At 28.9% G+C, this 15,978-nt stretch overlaps 1 protein-coding gene across 1 annotated transcript in view; it reads right to left on the reverse strand.

Moving 5' to 3' along the window:
- Positions 1 to 2,718: 2,718 nt before the first annotated feature.
- Positions 2,719 to 15,978, reverse strand: part of LOC118184813 (phosphoribosyl pyrophosphate synthetase) — a 42,039-nt gene continuing 28,779 nt past the window's right edge. Inside the window, exon 7 of the mRNA XM_035354539.2 lies at positions 2,719 to 8,466. Coding sequence (XP_035210430.1) covers positions 8,374 to 8,466 — 93 coding nt within the window. The 3' untranslated portion in view covers positions 2,719 to 8,373. The remainder of the gene's footprint in view (positions 8,467 to 15,978) is intronic.

Below are 15,978 nucleotides of genomic sequence, written 5' to 3' on the forward strand. Positions count from 1 at the left end.
GTAAATTTTTTTTGGTAGAAACAAAGGACCAAAAAGTTATTAATACAGAATGCCTGTTCTGTTGCCTTTTTACTGGAGCACAACACTGCAGAGTTTTTTAGAAAAATGTATCCTGTCAGTAAAATTACTAGTAAATACTCAAACAAAACGGTGCAAGAACAAAAATGGCTGAAGTTGTAGAAGAAATGGGTTCAAGAAACTGGTACTGAAAAATACCAATTATAAGAATAATTATCAATACCTCAGTTATTGATTGCATTAAAACAGTTCCATCCTGCCTGTCTACAGATGAAAGTAATAATGCCGATGCAAAATTGTATCCAATTGTTTCTTTTTTCTTTTAATCCAGAGTCTTCAGAAATTGAGCTTAAGTTCACTTTCTGTTCTCATTTTAGATGATGATTTGATAGACATTTTATTATTGCACAGCTAATTATTAAAACTTTAAAAGAAAGTACAATTCTTCAGGATAATTGCTTAACACTTAGTGCTGACAATACAGGAGAAATGGTAGGCTTAAAGGCTGATGTTATAGGCATCTTAAAAAAAGATAATTCATATTTGCAAATTATGAAATGCACCGGTCACCTCTTAAATTTAGCAGTTGAAAAAGAAATTCTTTTCCAGTAAGTGTGGATGAACACATTGTTGATATTTATTACTATCTTATCTTGGAAAGCTTTCTAAAAGGAAGGAAAAACTTGAACAATTCCAACAGCTGCATAATACTGAAATGACTTGTGTTGAATGGAAAGAGAGCATGCTTTTACTCTGCATCAGATAAAAGAATGTCTGGAACAACAAAAGGAAAATATGAATAATCAAGATGGTAGAATGGGATATTTCACTTAGCCGCCATCAGTCAGCAAAGAAAGATGAAATGAATGAAAATAGACCAGAAATGTGAAAAAAAGTTGGATCAGTAAGGTAGTAGGTACTTCAAATAATTAACAAAATGTTAGGTTAGAATATCCAAAGGATATTTGTGTTTTGCTCTAGGAAAAGGTGAGCATCGCAAAGAGCTGATACAGATGTTTGGATGTAATAGGAAAAAAGGAAAAAAATTTTTGCAAGTTTTTTTATATAATTTTGTATAGTATCAATTTGAAGATCTCTGTGAATATATGAATTTGGGATGAACCAGGGTGCATTAATAATTTCACGAAGAGTTTTTAGAAAAATCTGAAATATGTATCTACATGCTAGAATTCTCAACCAATAGAACTCACATCTAAAATTTATTAAGGAAAAACTAAATGCTTCTGAAATTCTTATAATTTGTTGGAAGTTATAAAATAACTTAAGTAAATGGAGATATAGTTACTGTTTTCACTGTTAAAAAATAGATGTAAGAAAAATTAAGTAATTTCTGCACTGAAATTAACTATTTCCTTTTGGCTTATATCATTTTGCTTCAACTATAATTATGATTTTGGTTCACTGATCTTTTGATTATAATAAAAAACCAGACCTCATTTTTATTTTGAACTGTTTGATTAAGTTTTTTGTCGCTGATGAAAAACATTTAGAAAAAAGAATTTTTTTTCTCACTATCTTCAGATAATCGCTGATGAAAAACATTTAGAAAAAAGATTTTTTTTTTCTCACTATCTTCACATAAATTGCTGTTGTTTCATTTTTAGTTTCAAGTGCTTTATGGTTTGGTTATTAAGTTGACTGTTTCTCTCAACAATTGCATTTAAATCTTTGCTTTATCATTAATCCTTGTTTGAAACTGTATTGGAAACTATACTTCTTTATCACACTCTAGGCCCATCAGTAGCCGAGGTTCGAATCCGGCAAACGGACTGGCTGCATTGGTGCTTTTGTGTTTTCCCCCATGTGTAGTATAACATATGAGCCAGTTTTCCTTAGAAAATCCTCCACAAAGGGCATCCCTCCCTTCTGTGTACTGCCCTAGGGCATGTAATAGTGATGATGATAATAATAATTTTTATCACATGAGCAGTTTAATTGGGACTTCTCAAAATGTCAGCATAAAGCTCACCCAAAATGAAAAAATCGATTGACAAGGACACATTTGCCATTTATTGTAAGTATATCTTGTAAAGAATGAGTATTTATGTTTTTCTCTTTGGACCTTAACAAAGCTTTTTGCTTTTTTGTAATCTCCATATTGATACCATTCAACACACAGTTTTACAGTGCAGAACTACATTAATTCATATTTTGCAACTGATGGTTAGTGATCTGGTCAAGGTATTATTTAATGATTAGGGAAGCTGATTAGATTACTTTTTTATTATTAAAAGGTACAAGTAATAAACTTTTTTTTTACATGCAGGTATTTTTGCATTTAAGAAATAACTGAACTTTTCAGATATTAATTAGTTACTATTTGAAGTTAATTCATAACTGAAAATATATTTTATCTCTACATGTTTTTATTATTTAAAAAATCTTCTTGTTGAGAAAATTCTCCTGATTTTTGAGTGTCGTAGGTTAGCAAGTATGTAGTTTTAAACATAGTGTAAAAAGTTTGAAACTCAAAACATTATTTTTGAAAAATTACCTTGTTCAAGAGTTATTATCTAAGATATAGAAAAGTAATTTTAAGAATGCTTGTACTTGCATTGGATAGAAGTTGATGATAAATAACTGTGGAACATTTGTGAACTTGCAGAACTTTTACTTCATTAATTAAATTCATGAAATATGTTCTTTTTATATTTACAAAGAAGTTGAAAATATCAGATATATCCTAGAAAAAAGTATTTATTTTCAAGCAGAATATTTTCAGGTTCTCAGTATTTACATGTGTACATGGAAAGTGAAAAATATATTTAGTATGACATAGTTATTAAAATTAAGAAACCTTTCTTTGATACAAAAAATTCCAAATATACTTTCGAGTAATTTCGTTTACAAACTCTCCATTACATATAAAAATTGTTCCTCCTTTTAAGATAAAAAAAACATACATAAATGTGTCTATATTCATTCATAAATAAATATTTTCAGCATGTTCAAGTTAGGTAAAGCTGGTACAATACTTTTCTTTGAAAACGATGAAAAATAATGGTAAATAACTTATACAGAACTTTATAATGTTAATTTGAGACACTCAGAAATACACACATAACTTGTTAGTTACTATTTGTAATACTGCTAAAATGAGTCTTTATTTTAAAATGATATATTAAAATACATCATTTAAAAATAAAGGCTCATTTACAAATATATATATATATATATATATATATATATATATTCCTTAATAATCATCATGAATATTCCATTTAAAAATTTAATAACGTATTTACTTTTCATAAAACTTTTTTTTTTGAGGGGGGTCAACTAATTTGGTGTAAGATATTCAATGCAAAGGACTGCACAAATTGTAATACAACATTCTTAAAATAATGTGTACTAAATTTTAATGCACTGAATGTTATGAAACAGTAATAAAAAGAAATGTAACTACATTAAATTTTGATTGTGTAAGACATACTTAGAAAATATACTCGTATAACAGAAATTCACAAAACATTCTTTGGTGAAGATTGAAGACAAAGAGAACATTGCCTGTGTAACATCAATCAAACATCAGGTCCTGTCTCTGCAGACAGTTATAATAACATGCATCTCTGATGGAAATGAAATATTGTGAGCAATGAGTTTTATCAAAAAATAGAAGTCAACTATGCACAACATATTGGCATGTCCATTAATAATATACTTACCATATAGCTGCATACAAACAAACTATTTTCTGCATACATTAAATAGTACAAGTGTGTTTATGTAATCTATCCATATGTATATCAGATTATAATTTTCAAAATAAACAGCCACAATTCATTTTTTAAATAGTGAACACCATTTCTGAACTACACAATTTGTAAATGAAACTTTCAACTAAGTACAAACTTCCAACAAATACCTTGACATACATCACTGAAACGAATTATTATTAAGTAGACTTTTATGGCATTTAATTGAAAATATCTTGATTATAATTACTGAATCTCACCACCTATACATATTAATGAAAACAATACTTTTTTTTAACAAAGACTTAATGAGTACAGCCCTAGAATAAATAAATATTCAATATTTCAAATAAATAGCACTTCTCTTAGCAAAGACTTAAATTAGATATGATCTAAAAACATCGGTAATTTATTCATAAAATAAATTAGTTTATGTATAAGGAGGCACAAACAGTTTAAAATCTAGAAATTTTACACTGAAAATTATAAAATGTGACTATTCCAGTTTTCTCTACATAAGAATTCTGACACCTGCACTCTTAATTCTTCTTCCACAGAGGAATTGTATTCAAAAAATAATCAGCAATACAAGTAATTAATCATTAGTCTTAAAAACAAAACAAAAATACTAATCATCACTTTAGAATTATGAACATAAAATAATAAGATTATACTATAGAAAATTTTCTAAAGTTTAAAAATATATGAAAATAAATTTTCAATTATAAAGTTAATACTTTAATAGCCACATTTAAATTACACCTTGATCAAGGGTTTATTTTCAATAGCCTAGATATCCTAAAATTTTATATATTAACACTGATTTATGCATTATATTCCTGCAGCTGCTTTACAAGAACATTTTAAAATGCTTTCTTCTGATATAAACAATATTAAAAGCTCCTGTTTTAGAACATTTCAGACTGACCAATAGATTTAGAAAAGTGTGAAATATAAAAAGGGGGCAATTAATACTAATTATATTAATAACTACTTATATTACTTTCACAACATTACTGCTTAAAACTGTTTGGAAAAATCTGCTGTTTCAGATCATCTCAATTTTAACAAAAGGCAATGGAATAGCTTTAGAATTTCTTTTAGATTCTAAGCCAATTCTAAACTTTTTTTAACTCTATTGTAGTTAGTAGTAGTATTTACAGTTAAACACAAATGTTTGAATTCTTTAATTTCATCAACTGAATTTTTAATTATAGTCAAAGTAATGCCATGAAATGTTCAATGCACTTCCATAAATTCAACAGTATACCGAAAGAAGAGTTTTCAAATGATAAATTTCATATTACTCACAAATTTTAACTTTTACACTTTAAAAAAAATATCTAATTTCCTTGTCTTGTTTCTTCTTACTGCAATGTTGAGTTGCACTACTGGTAATTATAAATGTGCAATTCAAAACAATTAGAGTCTACACAATTATTATCAACTGACATACTCTATGCAATAACATATTTCATTCAAATTATACAATATCTGAAATTGGTGCATATATTAGAATTGCATATAGTATACAAGGGATAAAATGTGATATGCTACATATACGACTTTCACTCATATATATAATTAAGCTTACTTGAACTAATTTATAACACATATCATTTTTTAAATTAATGATTACAGTTAAATATAATCATAAATTTTTAGGTGAAAAATATAAACACTGATTATGTTAAGAAATAATTCACATTTTACAAAATTGATTAAATCTTTCAAAACTCAATTATATATTTAAAACATTCAAATATATACAGTCAAAAGTCGTTAATTCGGACACCCATAATCCGGACCTCAAAGCTAAAAACTTTCTGCGCATGCGCCGCGTTGGCACATGCGCACAGGCGTTTTATGCGTACGCATAAGACCTTCACCACTGCGCATATGCGTGTGCGCAAGTGCAGAATACGTTTTCGCCTGAGCGTTTAATGTATAACGGAGGGTTTAAGCTAAAATTATCTAATTATCTATTTCAGTTAATGTTAATGATTGCGTTGTTACTTAATCTTCGAATTGGATCCCGCTTATTATTTTTTGCAGACTGTAAGAGCAATTTTATAAAAGTAAACTTGAACTTTCGATTATGTCAAATAGAATTTCCGATGCTGGAACTTCCAAAGGATCTACAAAACCAAAGTATGTTTCGATGTCCAACAAAAAAAAAGTGGAATTGCTGCAAAAAATGGATAAAAACATGAAGAATGTGACAGAGAGGTTAGTGAAAACGAAAAAATTTCGATTGACAAGTTAGTCGGTATTCTCGGCACAGCAATTAATGGGACTTGAACAGCGGAACTTTGTAACTGAACAAGAAATTATGTCTTTTTATAGAATTAAAGAGAAAGTATTATCACATAAAATGAAGCAACTTAAACAACTTACATTGAGAGAAATGTTTAATAAAGTAAACAAATAAATATTAAGCTTTTTTTTTGTAAATTTTGATACCCTTTAGATCATAATTGTTCTTTATTTCATAAATTACGGTTTCATATTTTTAATTTTAGATTTTCTGCATGCCATCTTACGAGATTTAAACTGATGATCTATAATCCGGAAAAATCGATAATCCGGAATCGCCGAAGTCCCGACGAGTCCAGATTAACGACTTTTGACTGTATATGCCATAAGAAAAAATGCAAGAGTTGATAAAATAAAAGTCCACCTGATTCTTTTCTGCTAGGACAATATGAAAGGCTATTTTTTACAGAAAGATTAATGCGCTAACGTTGCCCCCTTTATATTAACTGTGTTATTCTGAACTCATAATCACTGTATTCTTGTTTACAAAGTATATCATTTTGAAATATCTAACCTAAGAGATACAATTCTTATGTTTAGGAAAATTTTAACACAATCGAAATAAGCTGATGATAAAAGTATGTTTTTTGGGTGAAAGTAAAAATCTGGCACATGTGTCTTTCTAAAGAAAAAAGTTTGATGTGTGGTTGTTCTATAAAGGAAAAATTACATGAAACTTTATATGTAAGTTGCAGTATGTTACGAAGCTTTATTTCTGATATTTTCAGTCGTCCAATTTGTAATGTGTGGTTTATTTTATTTATTTATTTAATATTCCGTTTTGTTGCATAATTTGCTTGTTATAATTTATATGAATATAAAAATGATTAGAATTTCTTCGAAAACAATTTTATTTTTATCAGAGAATAAACTTAAATAATTCTGATGTTACTGGTTTTATAAACAGAAATGGAGCATTAAACCTTATCAAGGTTTAATACTTAAATGTCCTATCTATACGCAAGTGCTCTTTTAAAGAAATATTAGAAACATTTTTTGAAACTCAACATTTAAAAGGAATACTAATATTCTATAAATAATATAGCTGTTATTAAGTATACTTTAATACTAAATAGATGCATATGTTAAAATATCTTGCACATTTGCTCCCAAATTTCTGAAACAAACTACTTACTTAAAAATATGACTTCTAATTCAATACACCGGGAACACAAAAAAGGAAGTGCAATATTTGACATTTCAAGTAATCTATTTTAATATAATTGCTTAACATTGTTTCTTCAAGCAACCCTTTTACCTTGAATTGCACACAGTTAAATCATTAGTTTAAAAAATTCCAAATGTTGTTTGTTGGTAACATATATATATATATATATATATATATATTAAAAAAAAAAAAAAAAAACTCTGCAAACTAAGTCACTTACTTTTGTCAATTGTTTAAAACATAAAACTATTTCTTGCAGTTTAAGATGTTTTAAAATCATAAGGTCTTGTTATACATTCAAAATAAACAGATTAAAGCAAAACACTTCAAAGTTAGAAACAACTTTAAAAAGGTGGGAAATGATAACTAAATTTTCTTTACACTTTCCAAAGAGTGGAGCTTCATTTAATATGGTACGTCAGTGAGAATAGGACCAAGTGGCTCACAATTGTGTATCCTGCGGATTGCTTCGCTATAAAATCGTGAGACATCTAAGCACTGAAATCGAGAAGGAATAAAGAAAACTTTATCAATATAAATTTACTTATTACCCAATGCAAAGTTACTCAGTTTCAAATTTATATCACTTTATTCATGAAATCTATGAATATCCAGCATTTTAGTAATTTTAATTCTAAATAAAAAAAAAAAAAGAAGAAGAAGAAGAAGACTGACATAATAATAAGAAGCTCTGCCCATTTAAAATGTTCTTCTCTCCCTTTAAAAAATTACTTGTAATTTAATAGGCTTTAAAATTATAAGGTATAAAATAATTCTAATGTCATAAAACTTAATGATGGGCTTAAAGGAAAAATTTCGATTTAGTTCTATTATTTTTTTTCCCTTTCTTTTTTGCATTTAGTTTTTAAAGAATTCTGTGCCAGCTACTGAATTTGAAATTGTAAACTGAAGAAAATTGCCAATTATGTAGGTTTATGAAACAGGAAAATATTACAGTTATAAGTACCAGCCATGCAATTTCTCCTCACATGCAAAGAATACATGCATTTGCTATAAGTTGCAAAAAAGTTTTTTTTTTTCCAAAATATTTTATTAAAATTTGTACATTATAAAAGTAAAGTCATACATATGGCACATATAACTGCAACATGCTAAAGGAATGGAAACCTTGTTAGTGGGAATGAAATGCCATGTCTACATAGGGACGTTACTGAAGAGGTAAGAGACAGATTCTCCATTGTGGGTACGACGGATCGCTTCGGCCAGGATCATCGAGACATCAATACACTGCAAAGACACAAGACATGGATAGCACTAAAACATTATGCACCTACCAAGTTTATGGTGTAGGAAAAAAATGTTGTTTAAAAAAATATCTGCATCAGCATGCATTCAAATTAGCAAAATAAATTACAAAATATATTCAAAAACTTGCTATTTCACAACAAATTAAAAGTTTTAAATTATGTAATTAGGGAAAATAGAAAAAAAAAAAAAAAGCATTAAAGCAAATTTAGTTTTGTCAAAAGATGCTAAAAAAATTAAGCATTTTCATTACAAAAAAATAAATAATGTTTTAATTATTCATTTTTAATCCATGAAAAATCAAATGTAGAAAAAGTAGAGAATAAGAAATTAATCAAAAAGAAAAACTACGCCTACAATAAACTTATTCCAATATTTAATCTCTTTGATTTAACATAAATATTAAAAATTAAATTGCTTATAGCACTTTGGAACACTGGAAGAAAATCAACAGCATAGTTTTTCTTTATAAATTCATTCTTCAAGCAATGAAAATTTACATTTTTACATCACATAAAATATAAAAAGTTTGAACTTGTAATATTTTTTCCCAATTAAAAAAAAAAACTCTTATTTCCAAAAGATTAGTTTTTTTTAAAAACCATTTTTCTTATGCTTATACTTTTTATACTGTAAATGCTTTAGGAAAAAGATAAACAGAGTGTAAATTAGTGAACAGGAGAGTTCCAAATTAGCTGGTCATCTATTTCTCTTTAGAAGTACTCTATTAATTACTCTAAAAATGTGCATGACATGTCTATTAGGTTTTTGTGAGAGTTAAATAAACATACCATACATATTTATTTCACTTTCTACAATAACTAATGTGACACCATGTATCATTAGGCAAGTAAACTACTTATAAACATTAATAGATGGGCAGTTTTGAAGTATAACATAGGGCCACTGTTCTTTGTGAATTTTATAAATTACAAGTGCTTAAAAATATATTAAACTAGCATTGTAATGTTATATTATTCTTCTCCTTATTGCTCAATAGGTAGAAAAAAGAATAATTTCTTTATAAATTGTCACTAGAGATAAGAAATGGGCTCTGTATGCTAATACCAAGTGCAAACCAGGAGTCCACCTCCAAAAATATTTGTTGTGTGTTAGCAAAATGCAGGCTAAATTTACTTTGAGATATTACAACCTGGTTAATTAAGATTGAAAGCCTCTACTAGCAACAATTTGTAAAACCGATCAAAAGAATAACTTTTATCCTCCTCCATGACAGTGTGAAAACGCATACAAATAACTTCAGATTACAAAATTAAGCTGAGAAGTTTTGTTCCACAAATTCAGCAGATACTGCTCTGATACTTTGACAGATTATCATAGGCTTTAATGAGCATTTTCTGTGAAGGGCATGCTGAACTACTTGCCAAATCAAAACAGGTCTGACAGACACTTTTAATCCAAAACCCTTTCATTCATGAAGATTACTCAACCATTTGGTTCCAAATGGTAAACCATTACTGATAATGATGGTGATTATATAACTACTTTAAGACATTTAATAATACCATTTTTCATCAGTAATACAAATGAAAATAATACGATTTAGATTTTCAATAATATAAGATATACATAATCATCTTTCTTGTTTCTTAGCAAAGCTGTGAACAAATCCATTTACATAAATTTCTAACTTAAAAGCAGGTAGTTTTACTTTGTATTTTTCAAAAAATTAATACTAGTATATTAATCAATATTAATTTTTTTGAAATTATTAATTAAATTGATTAATTGATATTTATTTACTTTTAAAGGCAAAACTGATAACACGAGAACTAATGATAACAAAAGGGGAAAACACATAATTACAAAAATTTAGATACTTAATATACAAAATTTATATTTCTGAAACTTCTCTATATTGAAATAATTTTTTTTTTAATTTTGAAATTTATAGAACAATAAATTTTTTTTGATGAAAAATGAATGAATCAAATTTTAAAAAGACTTGAACATTTTATTATTTACATTATTTTCTTTAGTACATCTTTGTTAAAAATGCCCAAAGCATAAATGTTCGACAACAACTGAAATTTGCTAAATACACATCGGCCAATTAAGCTTCTCAATCTACATGACAAAGTACAGTGGCTATTTTATTACAGAAAACCATATAAGCATAAAAAATACTTATTTTTTAAGCCATTCAATTTTCATTCATAATAAATCACAAATATACATGACCTGTTTTACTTGTCAAAGCACTGTTTAATAATTACTTCATAAATAGAAACACTTCATTAAAGAAATCCAAAAAGTTAACTTCTTGTCACAGTTAATTAACTATGCTTTTATAATTTTATTTTAATTAATTAAAAAAATTATAAGATGCCAACTTTTTGCATAGCATTTACCTTAAAGTTTTATAATTATCTTTGATGTTTACGAAAACTGCCATTTAACATTTTGTCTTTCAGATGAATTGTTAAAAATAAGGCCTTCTATATGCATTTCAACCATTACACTTAAGGTGATATATAAGTGTATTTGGAACTAATATTTGCATTAATGAAATTGGTGCATTCTTACTGTTTCTAATTTTGGAATTTTTTTCTGATAAGCTTACAATCAAGCTTAAAAAAACTTTGCAGAAACCCTTTCATTTATTTTCTTTCAAAAATAATTGAAAGTTAAAATAAATGAAATTCAACAAACTTTCTTCTACGTTTTAAATTTCTTTAATTCTGTTTATGAGAAAGGGTTCAATGATTATTATTTTGAAAAATAAATAATAATTGATATATAGAGTAACTAGAACCTGCTCAATCAAATTTAGTATCCTAAATTTATATTTCTCTACAAACAAGCCAGGTGATTTTTCACAGTGATAATGATATATCTAAGGGGGTTTTAATGTCACCTTACCACTATCTAACCATCAAGCATATTTATAACATGATAATATACCATTAACATTCTGTTTCACACTGTTCTCTAATGAAATATAAGAATAATGTAAACAAAAACAAACAGCATACACATTATGAAGTGAAGAAACATAAACAGAAAGAAAGTTCTGTGTACTGACTACTATTTAATTTACATGAACAAATAAACTTGTACTCTACATTAAACCATTCAGGACCAGCCGATCCAACGATTCCATTCTTGCCAGCTCCATTGTCACTTACACATGAAGAGCTCCGATCAATCTCTTCAGACCAGCGTCACATATGCATAACTTGAAAACGGAGTCATTCCTTTTTTTTTTATTTTTAAATGCCAGTAGATGGTGCTAAACGGTAACGGTTTTCATCATGTCGCTTTTGACCTTCATGTACGAGCATCAATTTCTGTTCTGTGTTTCTGGTTTTTATAGATTTGGTGTAAACAAACTGGGAATCACAGCTCTCTAAGTTAAAGGGACACCCGCGTGTTTGTTTATTTCATTAAAGATTTCCTCTTTCCTCCCCTCATTTTTATTCTTTGCATTTTTTGTTATTAGAAAATGGGGAAGTGCATCCAGCTCAATGTTTTCATTCATTTGTTTTGTTTCGTTTTGTTTTGTTTGTTTGTTTCTTGTTGTTGTTTTCTGTTAGAAAAATGCATCTAGCTGACTTTAGCGGGTGTAACATCATCAAACTTCTGTGATGGAATAACTCAGACAAGTTGTCCTTTTTTATATTTATTTTGAAAGCTAACACATACTTTTTGATTGATTAAAAAGTAACTTAACTGCATTATTACAGAAGGGGAAAGACATCAACTTTCCCTATCATAATGCATCTTATTTGCTCAGCAAAAAAAAAAATGTCATTGTCCTGTGTATCAATCCACACACTACAGAATTATTAAATTGGAATTCAACCCACAGATAATTATTTCTTAATTTTCTTTTACATTTCGTATTTGTAATTATGTTTTTATGTGTACAGTATTCATTTTCATACGATAGTTATAATTTTAGTATTTCGCATCTTTCATTTATTTCTATTAATGTGATATCCTTTATATTAATATGTATTGAGAATTAGTATATTAAAAACATAACTTCAAAAACTGAGGTCATTACATTAAAATTCTGATTTTGTATGAATTTTTTTGTAAAAGTAGACTTAACTGCTGAAAATGTGTGGGCCAGTGGTGATGTTCCATTTCTTGGGGAAGCTTGCATAAAACATTCAAAACCTATATCTGGTAATTAAATCAGCCAGTGACAGGCAAAAAGTAATAGACATTTTCATACATTAGTTGTGGAAGAACCTGAATATTTTCATCTTTATAAGAAGAAATTAGCACATTTTTATTGTAATATTGAACAGGATTAATTTTCTTAAAATTACATACTTGCCAACCTATGACACTCAAAAATCAGGAGACTTTTAAGAAATCAGGAGATTTTTCACAATGTTAAAAAGACTTTTTAAATGATAAAAATATAGTTTTTAATAACGAATTAACTTTAAATAGTTACTAATTCTTAAATGCAAGCAACACAAAAATACCTTACACATAAAAAACATTTTTATTACTTGCATCGTTTAAGGAAAAAAAAAAAAGACACTTTAATCAGTTTTCGTTCAAATGTTATGAACAGTGGCAGATTTTGCTTTTGTTAAGAAAGAAACTTCATAATTTTGTTCATAGCAATTGCCACGTAGGCCTGCTTTCGCTAATAAAAGTTTTTCTAATGCGTCATCACTAATATTAGTTATGCAGCTGTTGGAACTGTTTAAATTTTTCCTTCCTTTTAGAACTCCTTTCAAGATAATAATAAATATCAACAATGTGTTTATCCACATTTATTGGTAAAGAAGCTGCCCCTTTTTCAGTTGCTAAATTTAAGAAGTGACAGGTGCACCTCATAATCTGAAAACCTGAATTTTCCTTTCTTAAGATGCCTCCGACAACAGTTTTCAAGCCTATTATTACTGGTGCATTATCGGCACCAAGTGCTAAGCAAATTATCTAGAGGGACTGCATTTTCTTTTAAAGTTTTAATAATTAGCTATGCTATATTAAAGCCTGTTGAATGTCCTTCTAAAGTGCAGACAGAAAGTAAACTTCACTTAATATCTGAAGACTCTGGAAACAACAAACTCTGGACTCTGGAGACAAAAGAAACAACAACTGGATACAGTTTTGAATCGGTATTATTGATTCCATTCGTGAAGAGGCAGGACAGAGCTGTTTTAATGCAATCAATAACTAAAGATTTATTTTTCAAACCCATTTCTTTAACAATTGCACCTGTTTTGGTCCTTGCACTGGAGTATTTCTTAGTAATTTCACTATTGGGAAGCATTTTTCTAAATAAAGCTGCAGCGTGATCCGATCCATTCAGTGGCAGGTTGTGCTCCAGTAAAAAGGCAGAGAACAGACATTCTGCAATAATAACTTTTCGATCCTTTGTTTCCGAAGGAAAAAAAATTTTTTTTTTTTTTCAAAACAACTCATGTTGTCTTTGTGTTTTTGTGTACGCACATATTTGAGAATATCCACCCTTCCACCATGCGAAATCGAAAAATCGCAATGACAGACGGTACACATCGCAAATTTATTACATTTCCTTGAGGAAATAACGGAAGGAAAGTCAACTGTGTACAATTTTTGAAACATACACGAGTATTTAACCTTTCTCACAGACATAACAAAAGATGATAATTTCTAAAACTATTTCCCGAAGGCACGTGTACTCACACAACTCAGGACAAGATGAACGAAATAACTAAAGAACATACATCTAACAGCTTTGAGCTTGCTTTGTGCTCATTGGCCGATATATGCCAGATGACACGCAGTGGAGCTCGATGCCCATTGGAGAACTAGAGAACGACATTTCTGGATACGTATGCTCTCACTCACAAAGCAGAAATTCTCATCTGATTCGCAAGGTTTTGTTTTAAATATAATATTGCTTTCAGACGTCCAAAATCACTTTTTTTTTTGGTTCATATAACAAAGTATTATGCCAAGTTTACATACTTGCCAACCTATGACACTCAAAAATCAGGAGACTTTTAAGAAATCAGGAGATTTTTCACAATGTTAAAAAGACTTTTTAAATGATAAAAATATAGTTTTTAATAACGAATTAACTTTAAATAGTTACTAATTCTTAAATGCAAGCAACACAAAAATACCTTACACATAAAAAACATTTTTATTACTTGCATCATTTAAGGAAAAAAAAAAAAGACACTTTAATCAGTTTTCGTTCAAATGTTATGAACAGTGGCAGATTTTGCTTTTGTTAAGAAAGAAACTTCATAATTTTGTTCATAGCAATTGCCACGTAGGCCTGCTTTCGCTAATAAAAGTTTTTCTAATGCGTCATCACTAATATTAGTTATGCAGCTGTTGGAACTGTTTAAATTTTTCCTTCCTTTTAGAACTCCTTTCAAGATAATAATAAATATCAACAATGTGTTTATCCACATTTATTGGTAAAGAAGCTGCCCCTTTTTCAGTTGCTAAATTTAAGAAGTGACAGGTGCACCTCATAATCTGAAAACCTGAATTTTCCTTTCTTAAGATGCCTCCGACAACAGTTTTCAAGCCTATTATTACTGGTGCATTATCGGCACCAAGTGCTAAGCAAATTATCTAGAGGGACTGCATTTTCTTTTAAAGTTTTAATAATTAGCTATGCTATATTAAAGCCTGTTGAATGTCCTTCTAAAGTGCAGACAGAAAGTAAACTTCACTTAATATCTGAAGACTCTGGAAACAACAAACTCTGGACTCTGGAGACAAAAGAAACAACAACTGGATACAGTTTTGAATCGGTATTATTGATTCCATTCGTGAAGAGGCAGGACATGCTGTTTTAATGCAATCAATAACTAAAGATTTATTTTTCAAACCCATTTCTTTAACAATTGCACCTGTTTTGGTCCTTGCACTGGAGTATTTCTTAGTAATTTCACTATTGGGAAGCATTTTTCTAAATAAAGCTGCAGCGTGATCCGATCCATTCAGTGGCAGGTTGTGCTCCAGTAAAAAGGCAGAGAACAGACATTCTGCAATAATAACTTTTCGATCCTTTGTTTCCGAAGGAAAAAAAATTTTTTTTTTTTTTCAAAACAACTCATGTTGTCTTTGTGTTTTTGTGTACGCACATATTTGAGAATATCCACCCTTCCACCATGCGAAATCGAAAAATCGCAATGACAGACGGTACACATCGCAAATTTATTACATTTCCTTGAGGAAATAACGGAAGGAAAGTCAACTGTGTACAATTTTTGAAACATACACGAGTATTTAACCTTTCTCACAGACATAACAAAAGATGATAATTTCTAAAACTATTTCCCGAAGGCACGTGTACTCACACAACTCAGGACAAGATGAACGAAATAACTAAAGAACATACATCTAACAGCTTTGAGCTTGCTTTGTGCTCATTGGCCGATATATGCCAGATGACACGCAGTGGAGCTCGATGCCCATTGGAGAACTAGAGAACGACATTTCTGGATACGTATGCTCTCACTCACAAAGCAGAAATTCTCATCTGATTCGCAAGGTTTT

This window comes from Stegodyphus dumicola, chromosome 8 (assembly GCF_044657685.1).
Source record: "Stegodyphus dumicola isolate Sdum_Otavi_A_Nest chromosome 8, ASM4465768v1".
In the NCBI taxonomy this organism is placed as follows: domain Eukaryota; kingdom Metazoa; phylum Arthropoda; class Arachnida; order Araneae; family Eresidae; genus Stegodyphus; species Stegodyphus dumicola.